Here is a 22,913-nt window from a genome sequence, read left to right on the forward strand (position 1 = left end):
ACTAAGCACCCTAGCCTGAGTTTCAACCTGCTCCCCTTCTATTTGAATATGGAATTCGACCATATTGTGGTCACTTGTTCCCAACGAGTCCCTAACTATGACATTTTTAATTAATCCTGCTTCATTACACAGAACCAGATCCAAGATTGCCTCCCCCCTTGTCGGTTCTGTGACATACTGTTCTAGGAACCCGTCTCTAATACATTCTATAAACTCTTCCTCTAGTCTACCCTGCCCAGTTTGGTTTGCCCAATTAATATGAAAATTGAAGTCCCCCATGATTACAGCAGTTCCCTTTTTACATGCGTCAACTATTTGCAGATTTATGTTCTGACTAACAGCGTCACAGCTATTTGGAGGTCTATAAATTACACCCACTAGTGTTTTTTTCCCCTTATTATTCTCTATCTGTACCCAAGCTGTTTCACTATCCTGATCCTTCAACGCAATATCCTTCCTCTCTATTGCCGTTATTCCCTCCCTTATTAAAAGGGCCACCCCTCCTCCCTTTCTTTCCTGTCTATCTTTCCTAATTGTCGAGTACCCCTCTATATTTAACTCCCAGTCCTGATCCCCTTGCAGCCATGTCTCCGTAATGGCCACGATATCATAACTATATATACTTAATTGCACCGTTAATTCATTTATCTTATTACGAATACTCCGTGCATTTAGATAAAGCACTTTCAGATGATTTTTACTACCCTTCCTTTCCATTTTTGCCCCTTTTACATCTAGAGCTTTATCTTCACACATTCTGTCTCCTGTCACATTTTGACTTTCCGCTTCCCCACTGATACCCTGCTCTATTTCCTCTACCCCTGCCGTTATTACCCCCCTTGTTACCTCCCCCCCGCTACTTAGTTTAAAGACCTCTCTACTGCCCTAGTTATATGATTTGCCAGGACCCCAGTCCCAGCACCGTTCAGGTGAAGTCCGTCCTTACAGAACAGATCCCCCCTGTCCCAGTACTGGTGCCAGTGGCCCAAGAAACCAAACCCATTATTCCCACACCAGTCTTTGAGCCACGCATTTAGCTTTCTAATTTTACGTACCCTCGCCGATTTGGCCCGTGGCTCAGGTAGCAATCCGGAGATCAGTACCCTCGAGGTTCTGCTTTTTAATTTATTCCCTAACTGCTCAAACTCCTTCAGCAGATCCTCCTTCCTCGTCCTTCCTATGTCATTGGTCCCCACATGGACCACGACCACTGGATCCTCCCCCTCCCACTGCAAATTTCTCTCCAGCATCGCAGAGATATCCTTAACCCTAGCACCGGGTAGGCAACACAGCCTTCGGGACATGTTCTGCTGGCCGCAGAGAACCTTATCTACCCCCCGAATAATACTATCCCCTATCACTACGGCATTTCTTCTAACTCCCCCCTCTTGAATGGCCTCCTGATCCACGGTGCTGCAGCCAGGTTGCTCATCCCTCCCACAGCCCCTGATCCCGTCCTTACATTGAGTAAGAGCCTCGGTCATGCTCGTCAGGGACAAGGGCTGTGGCTCCTGCCGCATCTCCTCCTGGTTCCCCCTACCTGCCTCGCTTATGGCCACACCTTCCTTTCCTTGCTCACTGCCTACTGAATTAGTTAAACTGGTCGGTGTGACCATCCCCTGGCACAAAACATCCAGGTAATACTCCCCCTCCCTGATGTACCGCAGCGTATGAAGTTGGGTCTCCAGCTCATCAATGCGGAGCTGGAGTTCCTCTAGCCTCAAACACTTACTGCAGCTGTAGGGATCTTCTACATCAATGGTGTCGACAAATTCCCACATCTCGCAGTATTGGCACATCTCCTGACCGCCCATCTTATATAAGTAATTAACTGGTCCTATTTAAGAATCCCCTACTGTATTGATACACCCCTTATTTATATAATCTCTGTATAAAAGGAATAGATGATGTTTTGGGTCGAGACCCTTCTTCAGGCTGACCCTCCTTCTGTCTGAAGAAGTATAGGTCGGTGGGGGCGCTGCAAGCCGGCGCCCTGCCAGCAGCGTGTCAGTTTTTTTCAACTTTTTAAAATTTTTTAGTGTGTTTAAATGTATGTTTTTAATATTTCTTTGTGCGTTTTGTGTGGGGGGGTGGTGTGGGGGGGTAAGGGGGAAACCGTTTTGGTCGCCTCCTCCATGGAGAGGCGACTTTTTCCAGGTTGCCTCCCCCGTGGCCTAACAGCAAGGATCGGTGCGGCCTTTCCTGGAGACGTGCCCGGGGCCTCAGCGGCGGGCGCAGCGTGGACTCTCGGCGTGGAGTGGGCGAGCCCTCGCTGGGGCTCACCGGAGGGGAGCGCTCCGTTTCGCTGGATCACGGCAGCCAGCAGCCTGAAGCACAGCTGTCTGCACAGCTCCAGCTGGCACTACGCCTGCAGCCCGGGATCCCTCGTTGGGGACCCGGGGGAAGAAGCTTCCACTACGACTGCCGGCCCGTGGCCTACTTCTACTGCGGGCGCGGCATGGACTTACCATCGGGAGCGGGGTCCCTCGCTGGGGATCCCTGGAGGGGAGCTTCAACTTCGACTGCCGGCCCTGCAGTCTGCGGTGCTTCTGGCTGCGGCACGAACTTTAAATCATCGACCGCCGGCCTGCGGCCTACACCAGCCTGAAGCCGCGGTCTCCGGTGGGGGAGGCACCGATTCAGGACTTACCTTGACTTTCATTCATCTGGACACCTGCAGCGGCGACTGCGGAAGGTTGTGGTCCTGACCACGGGGGAAAATGGAGGAGGACTGGCCAATTTTTGTGCCTTCCACCACAGCGATGAATGCTGTGGTGGATGTTTGTGTTAAATTTTTATTGTGTTTTTGTGTGTTCTTTCTCATTGTACCGCTGCTGGCAAATTCATTTCACTTGCACTTTATGTGCAATGTGACGAATAAAACCATATTGTATTGTTGTTGTATTGTAACTTGACCCAAAACATCACCTATTCCTTTTCTCCAGGGATGCTGCCTGCAAACAAGCTACTACTTCAGCTTTTTGTGTCCATCTTCGACCTGAAATGTCAAATGATTTCCTCTTCACAGATGCGGACTTACCTACCGAGTGTTTCCAGTATTTCCCAATTTTAGATCTAAATGGGAGCTCAGAACCAAGTGATTTTAAAGACTAAGAAAACACTCAATGCTGTTCACCTGGAATGGACTAACATAAAACTCTAGTGATAAGAGAGAGCAGATTTCGAATTCACTACATCAATTTGTCCCTAAACCGTCAGCTTTTCAAACAAGCACGAGAATTTTGATAGAATATGTTCAGACTTGGAAAATAATAATAATTAATGCCCGCAGAGAAGGTAATCTATAAGAATGTTAGATATAGCATGTAGATATTTATTGAAATTGTTTGAAAAAGTCAATGTAATGCAACAGTTATTGGTTTATACAGGAAGAACCGAAATTCATTGTAACAGAAACACTGCTCAGTGGTATTTTAGAGCTAACTTAAGAAAGATACTGAGAAACATGCAACTATTACACACTAACAAAGCAATAGCTGCATTGCCCTTGAGTTGCGACAAGCACAGGTTACAGGAATAGGAAGACTCATCCTTCACTTACTTGAATGTTAAGATTATGGAATCGGCAGGACTCGCGTTACCTCAAGTGCAAATACCGTTACTTTCTTACCTGCCTTAAAGAACGATACAGAGATGTCTGGGAGGGGGGGAGAGAGACATAATACACTGCCTATTTTCTCAGATACAAAACTCCTTTACTTGGTGCAGAAGTGAGACTGAACTCAGCTCCACTCAGAGAAGGAAAAAAACCAATGATTGCTATTCTGTGTAAGATGATGCCCTGAGAAATGAATCTCTCGGTGACTTCACTCAGTGTTTCCTAGAAATTAAAATATTAACTAAACAATAAATAAAACTCCCTCAATATTTTAAATACCAGGCAGGAGGATATAAAGATCTAAATATCCACATGAAACAATCACTCGGTAACATTTAACCTGTTGCACTATACACCTAGAGTGGGCTAACTGTAGCGGGTATTCTGGGAGACAATTCCATTTGGGAACTGCACCATTATTTACAGTATTTACACAATTATATCCCTTTTGGACACCTGATATTGGCGGATCTGAATTATTCTCGCATGAAAGGTACTCTGGAGTTATTACCACATGGCAAAACAGAAGCGGGGTCTGAAATGGTAGAAGGGTCATTACAAGTTCAGGAAACGTTCTTTCCAAGATCGTGGTTGCTATCGGACCAGCTTTTGACCATTCAGCACTTTTGTTCTCTTGCGCCCCTCAGTTTAAAGAACGGCTTGCATATTACAATTTTAAAAAACCACTCGGGATATTCGTTAGTGCCTCTTGAAACTGTTTATAAAATGGTGACCCAGTGACGCCCCCCCTCCCCGCTGATCACCGCTGTTTCAGTAATGCTTTGTACACAGCAAATCCTAGGACAGCAAACACCGTGGCTCCAAGACTTGCTCGAAGCCAGAAGGTTGAAGTCTTCAAGTCGGCCTGTGAGGTGTGTCTGAAAAGAAGCAAAGACGTACAGTAAGAACGTGTAGGAAGGATATGAAGATGCTGGTTTACACCAACGATAGACACAAAACAGTGGAGTAACTCAGCGGGACAGGCAGCATCTCTGGAGAGAAGGAATGGGCAACGTTTCGGGTCGAGACCTGTCTCATGCTAATTTGTTTAGCAACTGGGAGATCCAGTCTAAGTGCCGGTCTAAGTGCAAGTGTTTGGCAAAATGGTCGCCGAGTCTGCGCCTGGTCCCACTAATGTAAAGGAGGCCACATCGGAAATGCTAAATGCAGGTGAAGAGATTGGAGGAGGTCTCACATACTGAGGTCTTTGAATGGATGCGAGGGGGAAGGTGTAGGGACAGGTGTGACATCTCCTGCGGTTGCGGGGGAGAGTATCTGGGGACGGGGTGGTTTGGGTGGGAAGGGACGAGTGAACCATGGAGTTGCGGAGGGAGTGGTCTCTGCAGTCTGAAGAAGGGTCTCGACCCGAAACGTCACCCATTCCTTCTCTTCAGAGATGCCGCCTGTCCCGCTGAGTTACTCCGGCATTTTACGTCTACTTACAGCAAGAGTTGAAATGAAAAGATCAGTGCGTTTTTAAAACCATTCTGAAACACAAAGCTGTATATACATTCTTTACAAAAAAGGCACAGTCCTAACTTATTCCTGTCACGGATGGATCAATACTACACGATGCTGTGATACAAGAATGGAAGGCATGCTCTTTGTACCAGAGGCCACACTGTGCCCTTGCAAAGACATAAGCTGTGGGCTGCAGTCAAATTTAATGCTCCCACACATGAACATGCTCGATTAAGCACTGGGCAGACATCTGACAGTACGGCAGCCTAGCGAGTGGGTTAAAATGGCAGCATTATTTACTGATTTAGTAGGTCTGAGTTAGTCATTAACTTGAGCGACATACGAGAGCTTCTTTTTAATGGATTTGCTGAAAAATAATGCAATCTAGCAAAAATGTTCAATGCTGCCTCATCATGTCTATTCCACTTGGTAACAAGCCAGTAAGTGTTAGGCACAGAGTATATTAATGATACAATTGTTACATTCAGATTTACATTAAAACATAAGTGAGCGACATTTGAAAAGTACTAATGTTGTGGGGAGTGTCTGAGAAAGCTGCCACTTATTCCCAGATATTTTTTGTTCCTGCTTTATAGCGTTTGCAGTTACTCCACCATCTGAATTCAGCCACTCAGCAGCACTGGTTACAATCGCGATGTGGCAGTAACTGAGTGATTCAAGTACCTGGTCCTTCCACTCAGCTCCAAGGGAGGTCTAAAATAATGAAACATTGATGGCATTAAAAGTGGGTGCGCTTAGCGGGCAGAGCTCCTGCCTCATAGAGCCAGAGACCCGAGATCGATCCTGACCTCGGGTGTCATCTGTGTGCCGTTTCTGCATTTCACTTTCTCCCTGGGACCGCGTGGGTTTTCTCCGGGTGTCCCGGTACCTCCCTCAACCAAAACACGTGCGGGGTTGTAGGTTAATTGGCCTCTGTAAATTGCCCCTACTGTGTAGAATGTGAATGAGAAAGTTGGATAACATAGAACCAGTGTGAATATGGTTAAGAAAGAACTGCAGATGCTGGAAAAATCGAAGTTAGACAAAAATGCTGGAAACTCAGCGGAATAGGTGACGTTTCGGGTCGAGACCCTTCTGTGTCACCTATTTCCTTCGCTCGATAGATGCTGCCTCACCCGCTGAGTTTCTCCAGCATTTTTGTCTACAGTGTGAATATGGTGATCTGTGGTAGGCGTGGACTCAGTGGACCAGAGGGCCCGTTTCCACGCTGTGTCCCTCACCCTTTCATCTTTGGAAGGCCACGGTGCTAACTGGGAGGTGAGAGATTGGCTCTGCCTCTGCCAGCCTGTGGCTGAGAAAACTCACTCTGCAACGTAATTAGATCCTATTTTCTATTCTGTGTAAATCTGAGATTATCCGAAAACCTGAGCTTGCACCAAACCCAGGGCTTATGGAACCACAACGGCTTCCAGCTAAGAAAAAACTCTGTTTTCCTTGCAATGACGACAAACACACCTGCTCTCTTTTTGTTACTCACGCCCAAGAGCACCCTTTGCACTTCAATGATTAGCAACTTTAGATAATAATCTACCCATTGATTCCTCTCAAAGTCCTTGGCCTCACACCTTCTCCACAAGAAACTCCAGTTGCCAGGTTTTATCCACTCGCTTAGTGTCTACATCCTGTGGCAGAGCCCAAATACACTCTTCACAACAACATGCCCTCCTACTGATTTTTGTTCTCTAATTGTCTGCATTCCTCCAATCTTTGCCATCTAATTTAATGGCTCCACCATGGATGTCCATGGCTCCAGCTGTCGAGGCTTCCAAAACCCTGGAATTCTCTTCCGAGAGCTCTCCTTCCTCAAGCAGGTCTTTAAAGAGGAGACACAAGATGCTGGAAACTTGAGCAAAATGCTGGAGGAAGTCAGCGGGCCAGGCAGCATCTGCGGAGGGAATGGACAGATGACATTTTGGATCTTTCTTCTGATTGAAAGCCGGTCCCAAGCTGAAACTTCATCTATGTATTCCCTCCTCAGATGTTGCCTGACTGACGAGTTCTTCCAGTACTTTGTCTGAAGCAGCTCTTTAAAGCCTTCTTTATTGTCTCCTGCCATGTAGCTCAGTGCCAACTGTATTTGATAATGCTCTTGTAAAGTTCCTTGGTATGTTTTACTATGTTAAAGACAAATTAAAGCAGTTGCTGTTGCTATGGTGATAAACAGGGAAATGTTAAACACTGAGCATAAGGAACTAAACAAATATAATTGGATTTTCCAATTGTTAGTTAGATAACTTAAATTTAATTGAAAAAATGTGTTGAAATATGCACCACATAGGATATTAATGAATGGGCAATTTGAAACAATATGGAAACGTGCTTTAAGAATAAAAAGATACTTCAGAAAGCAATTATATTTTAATACAAAGGTTCCATTCTTTTTCTGAAGACGGTTAATTATTCCAGTTTTGGCATATAAGTGAATGTGGAGACGATGGTCCCACTAGTGGGAGAGTCTAGGACTAGACGCAATTAAATTAAAGGATGTTCTTTTAGGAAGGAGATTGGGAGAAATTTCTTTAGTCAGAGGGTGGTGAATCTGTGGAATTCCTGGCCACAGAGGCTGTGGTAGACAAGTCAGTGGATATTTTTAAGGCAGAGATAGATAGATTCTTGATTAGTACGAGGTTATGGGGAGAAGGCAGGAGAATGGGGTTAGGAAGGAGAGATAGATCAGCCATAATTGAATGGCGGAGTAGACTGATGGGCCGAATGTGCAAATTCTACTCTTATCACTAATGACCTTGTAATATATGTAATGGTAATTAAAAATGTTTTACTTTAATAGAAAGACTATTTTAATGAGCATTAAGCATAAAAATGTTGTAGATTTAGATTTCCCATTACAAATGTATGCACACTTTGCATGGGTAATCCTGCGAAGCTTGAGGAAGACATCGCAAATATACTTCAACATAATCACCCACGGCAGCTGTGAGTAGCTGCCTGTCGCCTTCATTCTCGTTCAAAGTTATTCAAGTTAAAATCCTTAAAAAAAATAATAAAACTCAAGAATAAAAACACAAACATTATAGAGAAAGCACACTCCTGACTTCATTATATCTCATTGGCTTTTAGTTTGCAACCATTCTGTATCCATATTACCTTCAATGCATTATGGTCACTTGATAGAACATAGAACAGTTCAGCACAGGACAGGCCCTTCGGCCCACAATGTCAGTGCTGGGCATGATACAAAGTCAAATGAACCTTATCTGCCTGCACATGATCCATGTCCCTCCATCTACATGTTTCGGTCTAAAAGCATCTTAAACACCACTGTCGTAGCTGCCTCCTCCACCACTCCCCCTGGCAGCGTTCCAGGCCCCCACCACCCTCTGTGTAAAAAAACCTGCCCCGCACATCTCCTTTGAACGTTGCCCGTCTCACCTTAAAGCCTTGTTCTTTAGTCTTTGAAATATCCACCCTGGGGGGAAATGTTCTGACCGTCTACCCTATCTGTGCCTCTCATGAATGTTATATACTTCCGACAAAACTCCCCTCAATCTCCAGCATCAGAGAGAAAACGATTGAAGACTTTCTAACCTTGCAGCTAATAACTTTTAATCCAGGCAGCATTCTGGTGATATTACATAACAGAACAGGTACTGGCTTTCTCCCAAAGCTCAATCCTCACGTCTAATAATTCCAACACTCATTTCAGTGGAAAGTTATTTACTACATAATTTAAAAGACCAAAACCTCCACGTCTCCTCTCGTGAGAGCGTGTCTTGGATGTTTTTAGTTGCTAAGTTGCATGTAGACAGTGAAAGCAAAATGTGAGGAGTGCAGTTTAAAATATCGGAGTGGAGCTGAGGAGCAAGAACAGTCATTGGACAGCATCTGCAGTTCCTTCTTAGTCATTGGACCAATGTTCATCCTGGCCACACACTCATCTCTCCGCTGCCATCAAGTAGAAGGTACAGGAGCCTGAAATCTAGTACATCCAGGTTCAGGAACAGTTTCTTCCCCACAGCCATCAGACTATTAAACACAACTTCAAACAAACTCTGAACTATAACAGCCTACTGCACTTTATCTGTTTATTTATGTGTGTATACATATATATATATATATATATTTTTTTAATGGTATATGGTCACACTGATCTGATCTGTATTTATGCCTGCAATATTCTATTGTGCTGCAGCAAGCAAGAATTTCATTGTCCTATCTGGGACACATGACAATAAACTCTCTTGACTTGACTTGATTGGGGTACAGCTGATACGTTTAACTGGAATACGCCAGGAATTGTTCCATGTGACAACCATAGACCGGTGCAGTAGAATTTACTCTTTATACAGTTACCTGTCTTCAGGCTGTGAGCTGGGAGCAGCACCAGAAGAACCCATGAAGATAGAATCTTCAACAAAGCTGACAGCGTGTACTTGGTGAACGAGACTGCCTTCATCATTGGCCAACAGCAAAGCCCCCACCTCGTCTACTCGATCTTTAAACCTTGTATATACACATACACACACACACACACACATACACGCACACAAGTATTCAGTTCATAAGATGGCAGTAAATAGCACACGACTCAACTATCTGCATTAAACGAGTATAAATCCCCAAGTGATTGGTTCATGATTAGATTTAAGGAGCAGTCCTGCACTAATTTTAAAAGAGCAAGATAGGGCTCTTCAAGATAGCAGAGTCAGTGGATATGGGGAGAAGGCAGGAACGGGGTACTGATTGGGGATGATCAGCCATGATCACATTGAATGGCGGTACTGGCTTGAAGGGCCAATGGCCTACTCCTGCACCTATTGTCTATTGTCTAAACTTCATTAACAGAATGGAATATTTGAATTGTTAACCTGAATGTATGCATTCTTGCAATCGCAAAACATTTCTTTAATTTTGAATACATCTTGAGGATGGCAGGTGAGGGTTTGGAGGGTAAGTGGTGGGGTATGAAGGGAAGGATCTATTGAAAGTCAGGTACTATTCAAAGGCGCTAAACAACAGCCATTAATATCATGGCGTGCGTGCATATTCTAGGTTTCTTTGGAATGGAGGAACAGTAGTTACGTGAAGACATAAGGAACTGAAGACACTGCAACCTTATGTAAAACACAAAGTGCTAGAGTAACTCAGCGGGTCAGGCAGCATCTGTGGAGGGAATGGATTGATGACATTTCAAGTCGGGGCCCTTCTTCAGACTGATAGTAGTTGGGAAGGGAGAAAGCTGGAAAAGACTTGCTAGGCTTTGTCCCACCTCGACCTCTCTTTGTCAACTTTCTCCCCCTTACTATCTATCAGTCTGAAGAAGGGGCTTGACCCAAAATGTCAATGGTACATTCACTCAAGGAGATATTTTTCCCTATGTAGCACAGGGGGAAATAAGAGATCTAACATAGCTGGTTCTTTGCAAAAGAAACTTAGGTGAAAGATAAAATGCAACACATTTTGAGCAGCTTGAGAGTGGTGGAACTAATTTAGTTACTCAATTGATGTTAAAAGTACAGCGATGCTTCATTTTAATGGAGATTTCTTAAACAAAACGGAGCAACTTTAATGTAGAAACTCTCAGAAATTAATTATAAATTAAAATGAACAAATTTATATTCACTACTCTTTAGCAGGACTGCCCCTTCATACAAATGCACATCAGTCACGTGCTGCTTAGATGACGTGATCACTCAGCCTTATCGAATGATCAAGTAATACATCATTAGATTGTTAGGGATATGTGAGCTGCAGGCATTGGCTAACTGAGCATGCTCATTCAAGTTAGGGAGTGCAGGTTAGAAGGGTCATTTTGAGGTGAACAAGAAATCTGTTAATAACAGAGATATTATTGGCACAGTGGGTCTCAAATACCATGAAGGGCCTGTCCCACTTTCATGAATTCTCCCGAGTTTTCAAACTCACAGAATGTTAGCAATGAGTCCGTGGATATATCGTAGCGGCTCGTTATTCCAGCCGTAGGTACTGGGGGCTATTTCTTTTACTCGTGGACATTTTTCATCATGCTGAAAAACATCCCGACTTACCTGATGCCCCGAGTACCTACGTCTGGCATAACGAGCCGCTACGACAGATGGCACAACGGGCTAAGTGTTCGGCTGGCGACCGGAAGGTAGCCGGTTCGAATCCCGCTTGCCTGTCGTTGTGTCCTTGGGCAAGACACTTCACCCACCTTTGCCTGTGTGTGAATGTGTGTGAGTGATTGGTGGTGGTCGGAGGGGCCGTAGGCACAGATTAGCAGCCACGCTTCCGTCAGTCTGACCCAGGGCAGCTGTGGCTACAGAAGTAGCTTACCACCACCGAGTGTGACTGAGGAGTGAATGAATAATGCGATGTAAAGTGCCTTGAGTATTAGAAAGGCGCTATATAAATCCCATCCATCATTATTATTATTACGATATATCCACGAACTCCTACGGACTCGTTACGAACATTCTGCAAGTTTGAAAACTCAGGAGAATTCATGAATAACTCGGGAAAGTGGGACAGGCCCTTTAGACCATTGGTTACAGCAGCAACAAACACCAGTGGAAAAATGGGCCATTGCAGGGCATGGCAGCAGTAAAACAAAGCCACAATATTCTAAATAGCACCAATTCAGATTCAACAAGTATTAAGACCTCCGTTTCACTTTGAAGGCAGTTACATTACAAGTCTGGTTAAAAATGCCAATAGTTTGATACAGTATTGGATCTCTCAAACAGGACACCTAAATCTGAACACCAATCTCAAGTTGCTTGAATTTCAGCCTCTATTACAAGACAAAAGGTATGATGGTCTTGGAGTCTGTACAAAGAGCAGCCCAATGAGGGAAGGTGGGAATGAGAGATAATTGGGGATGTGGAATATGTTCCGTTACTGGGGGTTTTGGTGAGTAGGGAATGAGTTGATGGAGGTACAAAGGTCAAAGTTCAATTGCTCGCGAACATTTTAGCGGCAGCCATTTTCCATGAAATGTACAGCACAAACTGAGTAAAATACTCAACGGTTGACACTATAGCAAGTGACCAATTAGCCTTCCAACAAGGGATCTTGGTGTATACAGCAACATTAATTTAGATATGAGTAAGGCCACATCTTAGAACCACTGATCAAGAGATCAGCTGCATCCATCCCCAGCAAGTGATCTACATTGTGACAAATACCACCAAAGTGAAATCCTGTTAATGGGAGGCAACAAAACAAATGTAAACCAGCAACCAGAATATTAAAAACATATATGATGACAATAAAAACAGATGACAAAGTAATATTTTCATCTCAAGGCAAACAGGAAAATCTTTCCAACACACGCTAGCAAGGGAGGAAAGGTAGAAGGACAGATACGGGACAAGATTATGGAATGGAGTTAATAAGGAGTGATGTGATACTGGTGTGGAAACAGTTACAGATAAGCAAACAAAATTAAAATGAACATCTAAATATAACATTAGAAATATTATGGCACACCAAGATATTTACAGTTTACCTTTACTCGTGCATGCAATAATGAATTGTAAGTTTTACAAAGGCAGATGCAATAATAGGTGTTCAAACCATCAAGCTTTGGGAGTAAAATATAACAATGTAAACAAAGACCATGGCATATTGGGTTGGGAGAATACACTTCTTATGACATTTATGAGACTGGATTCATGCAACACTAGAGGGCAAATGATTCACGCTTACTTGGAAATCTATAATTACAAACTGAATTCCGATGATGTTACAAAAATAATTTAAATTTCAACTATGGACTTGAAACTTAAAATGCTTATATTCTGATTTGCATTTTTACAACCTATCAAATTATGGGAGGATTAGTTGAATGCCACTACCTGGAGCCGAGGTATAGTCTATTGCATTACCAATATCCTAATGGAACAAAAGTAACTAACAACTAAGTGCAAGGAAAAATAATCAACATTTCAAGAGGAGTTTGAATCGACAAATTTAAACATTACAAACATTTTTCATTTTTAAAATTTCAAGTGATAAAGTTGATTATTTAGAACCTTTTATCCAGGGTGGGCTAATCTTGCTAACCAAAATTCAAATAAAGATACGCATTTACTTTATGTATCAAATTTAGTATAAATCCAACTCTTTGTCCACCACATAATTCACGATATCATTGAACTTTGTTAGTTCAAGGTGATCAGCTAAAGGATGTCCGGCTGATTTTCCTCTCATTAATGTGGAGACCAATGATTGTTCTACCTAAGACCTGCTGAATTCTGTGAAGACTCCACTGAGCTCAGGGTCTTGTTAGTCTGACTCAGTTGTGCAGTCTTTGCCAATAGAGTCAGTGCACGAGATACTCCCTTTAGCTCAGCAGACTTTGTAGATTTAAGATTTGATTGATGTACTATATGGGTCTGCTACACATTGACTTCACAATTCATGTAAGTAGTTTAAAAAGATTCCCTCCCTCATCAGTACCTTGTCTTTACACGGGTCAGCCTGGTGCGGTGAAGGGAAGGAGAAAAGTTAAGAAATGCGTGAAGAGGGGTTACATTTCTAATTTGCCAGACTTCTTATCTCCAGTTTGCAAGTTCCAGATCAAACCAGAGAATAGTCCATGCTTTTGTGTAGGAAGGAACTGCAGATGCTGGTTTAAAACGAAGATAGACACATAAAGCCGGAGTAACTCAACGAGACAGGCAGAATCTCTGGTGAGAAGTGAATGGGTGATATTTCGGGTCGAGACCCTTCTTCAGACTTGCTATTCCTTGTATTCTCAGAACTCAGAAGGTCCCTTTTGATACTATCAGCATGAAGGTTTGAACTCCCAGAACAGATTGAGAGTAGAAAAGGGCTGAGAAATGCTCGCTGTTAATAATGGCAAACGGCAGGAGCCAAAGAATACAACCAACAGAGTGAGTGTTGTACCACTTGTAAACAAACCCAGGTACCTCTCACTTGGCCGTGTAAACTTATCAAATATTAGGCTTGTTTACATTGCTGTACGGAAATCAGATTAGTTTTCTAAATAGGCTTTGCAACATGGAGATTGCTGCATTTGATTTTTACTTGGTAAAAATAGCAAATGACAAGGAAAGCAACTCGACAAAGAAATATAACAAAATCTCTTTCTCTCCACCTACAACCCAAAAATTTATTTCCAATTCTGTAAACCTGTAATTTCAATTAGAAGATATTAATAAACTGAACGCCTTAAAATTGCAATCATTACCAGAAGGCATTTGATCAACAGATAGTGTTGGTTGTACTCTGGGCTCCTGCTCTACTTTCTTCAATAGCCGCCTTATTCATGGCATATCCACTGTTCCCAATTTACCTCACTTACCTGAAGGAAGGATAGACTGTTCCACAAAAATGAAGGCAATTAGCCTCCTAACCCAGTTGTATTTGAAGGGAGTTTAGAGAGATATGTAGAACTTAGAACAGAACAGCACAAGGATAGGGCCCTTCGGCCCACAATATCTGTTCCAGGATAAACTAATCTCATCTACCTGCACATGAACCATATTCCTCCATATCTCTGTAACTGTTTAAAAGCCTCATAAATGCCACTATGGTATCTGCCTCCACCACCAACCCTGGCAGCACGTTCCAGACACCCACCCAAAAAAAAATTCGCACCCCCGTTTCTCATTTAAACTTTTAGTCTTTGAGATTTCCACTCGGGGGAGGGGGGGGGGGGGGGGGGGGGGGAGTTCAGAACTTATATGGAACTGTATGTGATTCCAAAATACTTTCATATTCCCAATTTCAGTTGCATGATGTTGGAAAGGGCTAAGGAGGTAAATTGGGCAATTCCCTCACTTTCCACGGAGTGTTTTGAGTCATTGGATCTGTTGTTCACCAGTGCTGTGGTGGGTGCTGGCATGAGCAGGATTACAAATTAGGAAGAAGTTCTCACCACTTCAATCTGCTTGCCCACAACTGACTTGAATTTTGCAATTCTAAGAAAGCACTAAGTCAGTTTTACAGGATAAGCCATCTTCTAGATAACAGTATTCTAGTTATACAGTAGAATGTCTGAATTTACTTAAAATAAAAATATTATTATTATGCCTCAAGCACTTTGATTCCCTATGAATTTAAATAAGACAATACAAATGCAAGTCCTTCCTTTCTGCCTTAAGTTTTGTCAAAACTTGTACATCGTGCTTAGATGTATGGGAAAACAATGTTCTGATACAAAATGTCGTTCAAAGCGATTGAAGAAACAGACTTGGGGATGAAACTGGAAATAACCCAGAGAAACACTTAATACTTGCCAAACCAAAATGCAATATACAATACAGAATATTACATTTCAAAACGTTTTCCAATGGAATAAAAATATTAGTTACTTTATATGCCTAGAGAAGAAAGATGTGATTTACAATGGGTAAGGCATTTTGTAACATAGAAACATAGAAAATAGGTGCAGGAGTAGGGGCCATTCGGCCCTTCGAGCCTGCACCGCCATTCAATATGATCATGGTTGATCATCCAACTCAGTATCCTGTACCTGCCTTCTCTCCATACCCCCCGATCCCTTTAGCCACAAGGGCCACATCTAACTCCCTCTTAGTCAATGAACTGGCCTCAACTACCTTCTGTGGCAGAGAATTCCACAGATTCACCACTCTCTGTGTAAAAAAAAAAACAAAACGGTAAAAACGGTAACGGTAAGAAAGTAGTGACAAATGACAATGTTCTATTAAACATTGTTAAATAGTTTTAGGTTCAGGGCTTGCTGTTTAAAAGGGTGAATGTTTTCTTCCCCAAAATAACACAAAGGTATTTTTTACCCAAGTGGGAACACCATTATCAAATGAAGGGAGCAAAAGAAAAATCTAATCAGCAAGTTCTTAATACAGGATAGAACTCTAATTTTATCAAATTAACATGAACAATATTCAAAATTGTAGAGGATAAATATATAATTACACTCAACAATAGTGGAAAAAACTAGTGCGTTGAATCAAGTTCCCAAATGAAGGAGGGCTGAATATCTATATCCGCATTGAAAACTAATACCACTTTGCTATGGAACCTCACTTTAATGTTTCCAAGTTCCAAGGTAAATTGTAAAGCTCCAGCTACACTTTCTCCAACGTCACATTTGCTATTAAATATAAATAATGATACATCCATGTATCATATAAACATTTTTTTTAATGGTGGACAGAATCCCCTCCGCCTGTAGCGATCCCTTGCATTGACACTGTTCCTGCAACACCATGGGAAATTAACAGGTGATTATTACATTTATATATGGACAGCTTGTATGTACCTTTATCTACATGTCAGTCCATCTTTTGCATAGTTGGGGAACTAACCTCAGCCACAACGAGTATTCAGGACACGAACAGGGCTGAACTGAATCATTACCATGATTCAGTGTCCAGTTGGATAAATGGAGAGACAAGAGACTGCGGCTTCCAGAATCTTGGGCAAAAATCAAAGTGCTGGAGTGACCTAGCGGGTCAGCCAGCATCAGTGTGAAGTAGGCTCCTAGCCCAAAGTGCCATTTCACTCCATAGATGCACCTGACCCAGAATTCCTCCGACATTTTATTTTTTAGTTCCAGTTTGTTAACTATCCCCAGTCAGTTAAAAACATTGAATGCTTCATTTATACAAATCATATACATACACGACAGTAAATATACCATGTAAAACTGATATATTATATGCATCGTCTCAGCAATTACTTGTATAATCTGTATATTGTATTTTACATAGAAACGTAGAAAATAGGTGCAGGAGTGGGCCATTCGGCCCTTCGAGCCTGCACTCCCATTCGATATGATCATGGCTGATCATCCAACTCAGTATCCCATCCCTGCCTTCTCTCCATACCCCCTGATCCCTTTAGCCACAAGGGCCACATCTAACTCCCTCTTAAATATAGCCAATGAACTGGCCTCAACTACCTTCTGTGGCAGAGAGTTCCACAGATTCACCACTCTCTGTGTAAAAAATGATTTTCTCATCTCGGTCCTAAAAGATTTCCTTCTTATCCTTAAACTGTGACCCCTAGTTCTGGACTTCCCCAACATCGGGTCGTGTACCTGACTGAACTGTTACACAAGAAAGCACCAGCTCCTCCATAACTTGGTCATTTTACAATGCCGTTTACATTGAAAAAGCATACAATACTACATAATAGCTATATATAATAGTTATGATCAGAAACAGTGCTCAGTATGTCTTCATATTTGACCAGTATAGAGCTGGTTTCGTAAAGCTGTCCTATGGAATTCTACACTAAAAAAGTCAAGTTCAACACTTATCTCAAGTAACAATACTAGATAATAAGAATATTAAAAAATGTATCTGACACCTCTCACCAGATTTCTGCAGCACAACAGTGAAGCAACTTTATGCAGCATGGAGAATGAACTTTACGTAAAGTCTTCTGGTCCTTGAATGCAGATTTGTCCACTTTTCACTAGCTGTTGCGGATTGTTGCTCCTAACCCCACTCCAGCATATCATGGAGACTGACAAAAGTGCAGCATTTCAGGACAGACCCTGAGAATCTGGCTACATGTTAGAAAGTTTGGAACACCTTTTAGATATAGAGCTAGCAGTATCTTGCCATTTGTAGGCACTACTAAAACCAACACAGAAACAGGCCCTTCAACTATCAAGAACCCACCTCTAGAAATCCCATTTTTCCCCCACTACAAGATGTGCAGCCTCGATCCCTTGACAGATCGGGTGCAGAGAAGATGTACAAGGATGTTGCCAGAACTCGAGGGAGAGGCTGGGCAAGCTAGGACATTATTCTGAGGAGTGATCTTACAGAGGTGTATAAAATGATGAGGTGAATAGATAGGGTGAACGCATTCTCTTTTTGCAGTGTAAGGGAGTCTAAAACTAGAGGGCATAGGTTAGAGGGAAACAATTTAATAGGAACCAGAGGAGCAACATTTTCATAGAAGAATGGTGGGTATATGGAACGAGCTGCCCGAGAAAGTAGTTGAAGCAAGTACAATGATAACATTTAAATGAACAGGTAGGTAGGAGGAGGGTCCAAAAGATTAGGGCCTAAGATCAAGGCTTAGGAGTGCGCTCGAGGTTCCAACCAGAGTCCAGGTGGAAAAAAAAATCCTCAGATCCTCTCATCTTCCTATGCCTTACCTTAAATCTGTACCTTTGCTTCTAGACATCTGCTGTGAAGAAAGGTTTCTTACCATCATAACAAATTAATAATCCACTGCCAGGTTCCAAACACCAAACTCTCATTCGCTTGCTTTGGAATTTAATTGTCTCTCTCGCTGAATTCGCCAACTACAATGTATTTGTCTTTGTGAATGTAGAAAACCTGGCGTATATTCCCCTGGTGCATGGTATAAATTACTGCTTGTGGTCCCAACCGAGGTCGACATTTATTGACAGTTCAGGCTGGGCTTCAAGAAGACAGAGTTCCACCTTCCTGAATCACTACAGTGGTTCTGGTGAAGGTACTCGCAAGTACTGGTTTGGAGAATGTTTCAGGACATAGACCAAAGGAAATGACCGAGTCAAGGATAAGCTTATGTGTGCCCACAACTCTTATCATTCAAAACTTTAATGGTGTTTGATGCAGGATGGTTCTGGTTTTAATCTTGAAATTTACTGTGATTCACTTTGGCTAAAAATGAAGCACAATCATAGACTGAGCATCTGCTTTCTGCATTCTCTGACTATCAATTTAAGAGGAATATTACTTTGCATCTACAAGGAACCAAACGTCACAACCTCATCCGGTGGTGTAAATGTAGCAGAATTATTACAGTGACCTTTTTAACGGTAGACAAAAAGCTGGAGAAACTCAGCAGGTGAGGCAGCATCTATGGAGCAAAGGAATTGGTCTCAACCCGAAACGTCACCTATTCCTTCGCTCCATAGATGCTGCCTCACCCGCTGAGTTTCTCCAGCATTTTTGTCTACCTTCGATTTTTCCAGCATCTGTAGTTCTCTCTTAAACAGTACCTTTTTAACATTCTGTCAACTGATATATTTAATATCCTTCCTTCCACAGGTAATGTTCGCAGATTTGCAAGCCAATTTTCAGCAAAATTATCAGACAGGATTGCACCACTTTTTGTTAAAACCATGCTAGTTTCAATGGCTGCCATTGTCCTTACAAGGGCTTCCAAGATTTATCCCCATGAATAAAAGCTTGAAAATAAAATCCCTCAAAATTAAAATTTTCAGTGGATATGCTGAGTGAAGCCGACTTTTGAATTTTATCCGGCCCCAGAAAACATAACGAAAAAGCCTTCTGAAACCCAGTAAATAAAATGAAGAACCTGTTAAGAACTGTAGTGTAGAATTTGGTCTTTACAGATTGCAGCAAGTCTGAGTTGAGGAGGTTCTGACAGATGCAATATGTACACCTGTTGCAGGTGCATAAACAGCGTAATCGGGCATGGCTGCGAAAACACACAGAAGTAAGGCAGTTGAGTCGCCATTCGCAAAAGAAAAGTTAATAATAAAACGCAGATTGACACGCTTCTCGAAACTGATTGCAAAAGGCACCAAATGTTCCAACGCCAGTCCTGAACATATCTCAACAACCCCCCCGTAGGGAGAACACACAACATGCGACAGTCCTACGGGAACGAAGGAAGGAAGATCTTACAAGAAAGAAGTAAATAAAGCAACAAAAAAAGGACTTGCAACACAAGATTTAGTTTTGTGTACAAAGGACCAAAGGCATCTGCAGCAAATCCAGCGCTTCTGGATTTGGAAGAAAATATTACACAAGCCTTTCTAATACTCTACTGCGTCACTGGCTGCCAATCCTCCGCCGTACTCAAGAGTTTACTTTGACAAAGTTTTACCTATTTTAAAAAGAAGCAAGGAAAATAATTGCATCAGGGATGAAGCCAATTGATTCAAAAGTATGAGCCTGGATGCAGCTGTCGTACTGTCAACAGCCGGTAGTTATGGCATATTTCAGAAGCAACCTGCATGCACAATATCATCAGATTCTAGAAAGAGGGAGAGGGTGTTTGAGGTTGAACCAATAATAACAGCACACTCTGCAAGTAAGCCGGATTTGAGAGCTTAGGAAAGCGAAACATTCCAGAAATTTGGAATTTCAGTGATTGCACATTTTGTAAGGATTGATAAATTTCCATTCAGGTTCAGCTTATTAGATGTTCAATGTGTTAACTGGTGATATTCTGCCTCTCTGCCGCTCATTTCTGGCTCCAAACATTCAATTCAGTTCTAAGGTTGAATGAAATGAAGTGCCTAAAGTTTGTCGTGGAGCGGACCCTCGATGGTGGGAGAAAATTTGAGGACCATTTCAACTGTAAGGAAGACTTACGGTAGAATCTATGGTGTGCAAATGAGGGTCAGCAAGGCGGAAATAATCATTTGAATCGTTTTTTGCAGTGAGTGCATTGTTTAAACTGTTATAAAACTGTAATTTGATTTTCATTTCCCCCCCAAGTTATATAATGCAAGTGCAGCAAAGGGCAAAATGACACTGAATCAAGTGTCACATCTAAATAACCTTCCTTCATTTAATAAAAAATAACAACCACTTTGCTCATAGTAAAATGTATGTTCTGCAATATGGCCTCTTACACTTTTAATGAAAACTCATCTTGAAGGACAACTTTCCTTGCCAACTATCCCCCATGTACAGATATTAACCTAATTCTGCCCTGATAGCCAACTGTTTGCAAATGGCCATCTCATATCATCAGTATTTGCTTTAAGAATGATTAATTATTTTTGTTCATTCTAAAGTTTATTATTCTCTTAGATTAGGTTAAAATCTTGGGACAGGTACTTCTGCTTTAATGGTATACTTGTGTTCCTAAGAAGTCTTGCGTTATGGAAAATCACTTAATAAAAACTGCTGTGTCTATGGGGGAAAAGGGGGGGTTAGGGCAAGAGATTCAGGCTCGCAATAACAGATTTGTCCCTGCAGGATTTTCAATAATAAAGGTCTTTTTAATAGCTCTGTTTATTTGTGTTAATGTCGGCTAAAAATACTCAAGATTGTATATTACATTATTTAATATAGTATCGATGTACACGTGTTAATAGGGGCGATTACTTGTCAATTTCAATGACCACCCCCAGTGAAAATGACAGACTGTGTTCTTAAGAGACAATGGTGTCTGGTTGCTGCAGGGATGTTACGTGGAAACAGTTTTTTTTACTTGAATGATTTTTATCCTCGCAAGACAGCTTTTTTTTTTTAACTGCTTTTTAAAGTTACCAAAGCAACTTTTAAGTGGTTCTGTAGCTTCCGATCAAAGGTGCATTATAACCAATCGACTCACAGAATACAAATAGTGTTCTCTAATTCATCAATTGCATTATATCCAATTTGCAGTTACCGCAGAACTACCTGTACTCACTGAAATATCACCTGCACAGGTGACTCAAGTCAATGCATATGAATCTATCAATCATCTGTGGTCACTTTTCCTCCAATTTTGCAGAGCATACCCATTATTTCAGCTCAACATCAAAAACAGCACTTCTGTCTGTTGCTAATGATAGGAATCCATGCATATCTTAACGTAACACATGCAGCATAATACCGGCCTATACTTACGGATACATGGCTATGGTAGTCACTTTGACAAAGAAGTCTTTGCTCGGTGGGCCAACAGTATTGCAGGTATAACTCTGGGGCGGCGGCATTTTGTGTTTATTGCAGAACTCCGTGGGGGAAGAGCCATGGCATTGTTTAGCTTCGTGCAGGTCTGACTTTCCAGCTACAATAATACATGGCGTTTTGCTGTCAATGAAGTGTTGCTATCATCGTCGAATAAAAGAAAGAACATAATCATTAGTTACAGTTTTAAACACGAGAGTGACAAATTAGCACGTGCTCCTCAATAACTTTTATCCTACGTTTAAAAATGACTTACAAAATTAATTGGAGACCAGCAATATTAAAAGATGGAAGTTTCTAAAAGTTATTTAAACAATTATATAAATAATAATTTAAAGCTGATAATATCAATTTTATACACCTATCGAGATGCATTCTAGGATGGATTCCATTTATAAGTACTATCATATGTGAGGTAGCTATTATCTAACAGTAAACAGGAGAGAAGTTTTAGCAAACTATTTCATCTCTGGATGGTCGGTGATTGTCTGCTTGTGACCTATTCTGCCACGGGGAAATACAAAACAAGAAAAACAATGTCATCCGAACAGCTCCTGAACAAAGATGCCACCGCATAGAATCATAAAAGTCCTCTCAAAGCTTCCTAATTCAGAGTACTGGATCGTGGAGCATGGATATGTCAAAAGGTGGCATGTCAAGAGTTAAACGTAACTTCGGGAGAAAATGACAAAGACAAATATGATGATCTCCTGATCTCAGACACCCTATGTTCAAAATGAGCAAGAAGCCTGCCCCTCTCTCTATACATTTATATATATATATGTGTGTGATATCTCGCTATAAATGTCGCCAACATTTCAAACTCAAAACACAGTGTATTTTCTATTTGAAGAATTGTGTATACATCAAACTAGGCTCCACTGAAAACCATGGGATCAGGCCAAAAGTGCGAGAATGGTTAATTATCTTCAGCTGGTCCTATAACTATTGCCTGAAATCAAAAACAGGAGGGGAGATTTTAACCTTAGGGTAACTACATAAGTGATAGGAGCAGAATTAGGCCATTTGTCTACTCCGCCATTCAATCATGGCTGATCTATCTTTCCCTCCCAACCCCATTCTCCTGCCTTCTCCCATTAACCCTGACACCCTTACTAATCAAGAATCTATCTATCTCTGCTTTAAACATTTGCAGACTTGGCATGAACGAGTTGGGTCAAAGAGCCCGTTTCTGCATAGTATGACATCACTGAAATCCAAAATTACTGGTAGAGAAAAATATGATTCATAGTTATGAA

At 41.8% G+C, this 22,913-nt stretch overlaps 1 protein-coding gene and 1 long non-coding RNA gene across 5 annotated transcripts in view; one reads left to right on the plus strand and one right to left on the minus strand.

The window, feature by feature from the left end:
* Nucleotides 1-3,313: 3,313 nt before the first annotated feature.
* rhot1 (ras homolog family member T1) overlaps nt 3,314-22,913 on the minus strand; it is a 59,684-nt gene continuing 40,084 nt past the window's right edge. For 2 of the 4 annotated variants that reach the window (XM_033044110.1, XM_033044114.1), the window contains 4 exons: nt 21,592-21,794; nt 19,319-19,441; nt 9,413-9,562; nt 3,314-4,497 (listed from right to left, as the gene is read on the minus strand). In XM_033044110.1, coding sequence (XP_032900001.1) covers nt 4,380-4,497; nt 9,413-9,562; nt 19,319-19,441; nt 21,592-21,794 — 594 coding nt within the window. In that variant the 3' untranslated portion in view covers nt 3,314-4,379. The remainder of the gene's footprint in view (nt 4,498-9,412; nt 9,563-19,318; nt 19,442-21,591; nt 21,795-22,913) is intronic. The other 2 variants (XM_033044112.1, XM_033044113.1) reach the window with 2 other exon arrangements.
* Nucleotides 3,325-22,194, plus strand: LOC116987856. The gene is made up of 3 exons (XR_004415813.1): nt 3,325-3,361; nt 7,585-7,587; nt 22,184-22,194. It is a non-coding gene; the product is annotated as an uncharacterized LOC116987856 (long non-coding RNA).

Source organism: Amblyraja radiata, chromosome 26 (assembly GCF_010909765.2).
Source record: "Amblyraja radiata isolate CabotCenter1 chromosome 26, sAmbRad1.1.pri, whole genome shotgun sequence".
In the NCBI taxonomy this organism is placed as follows: domain Eukaryota; kingdom Metazoa; phylum Chordata; class Chondrichthyes; order Rajiformes; family Rajidae; genus Amblyraja; species Amblyraja radiata.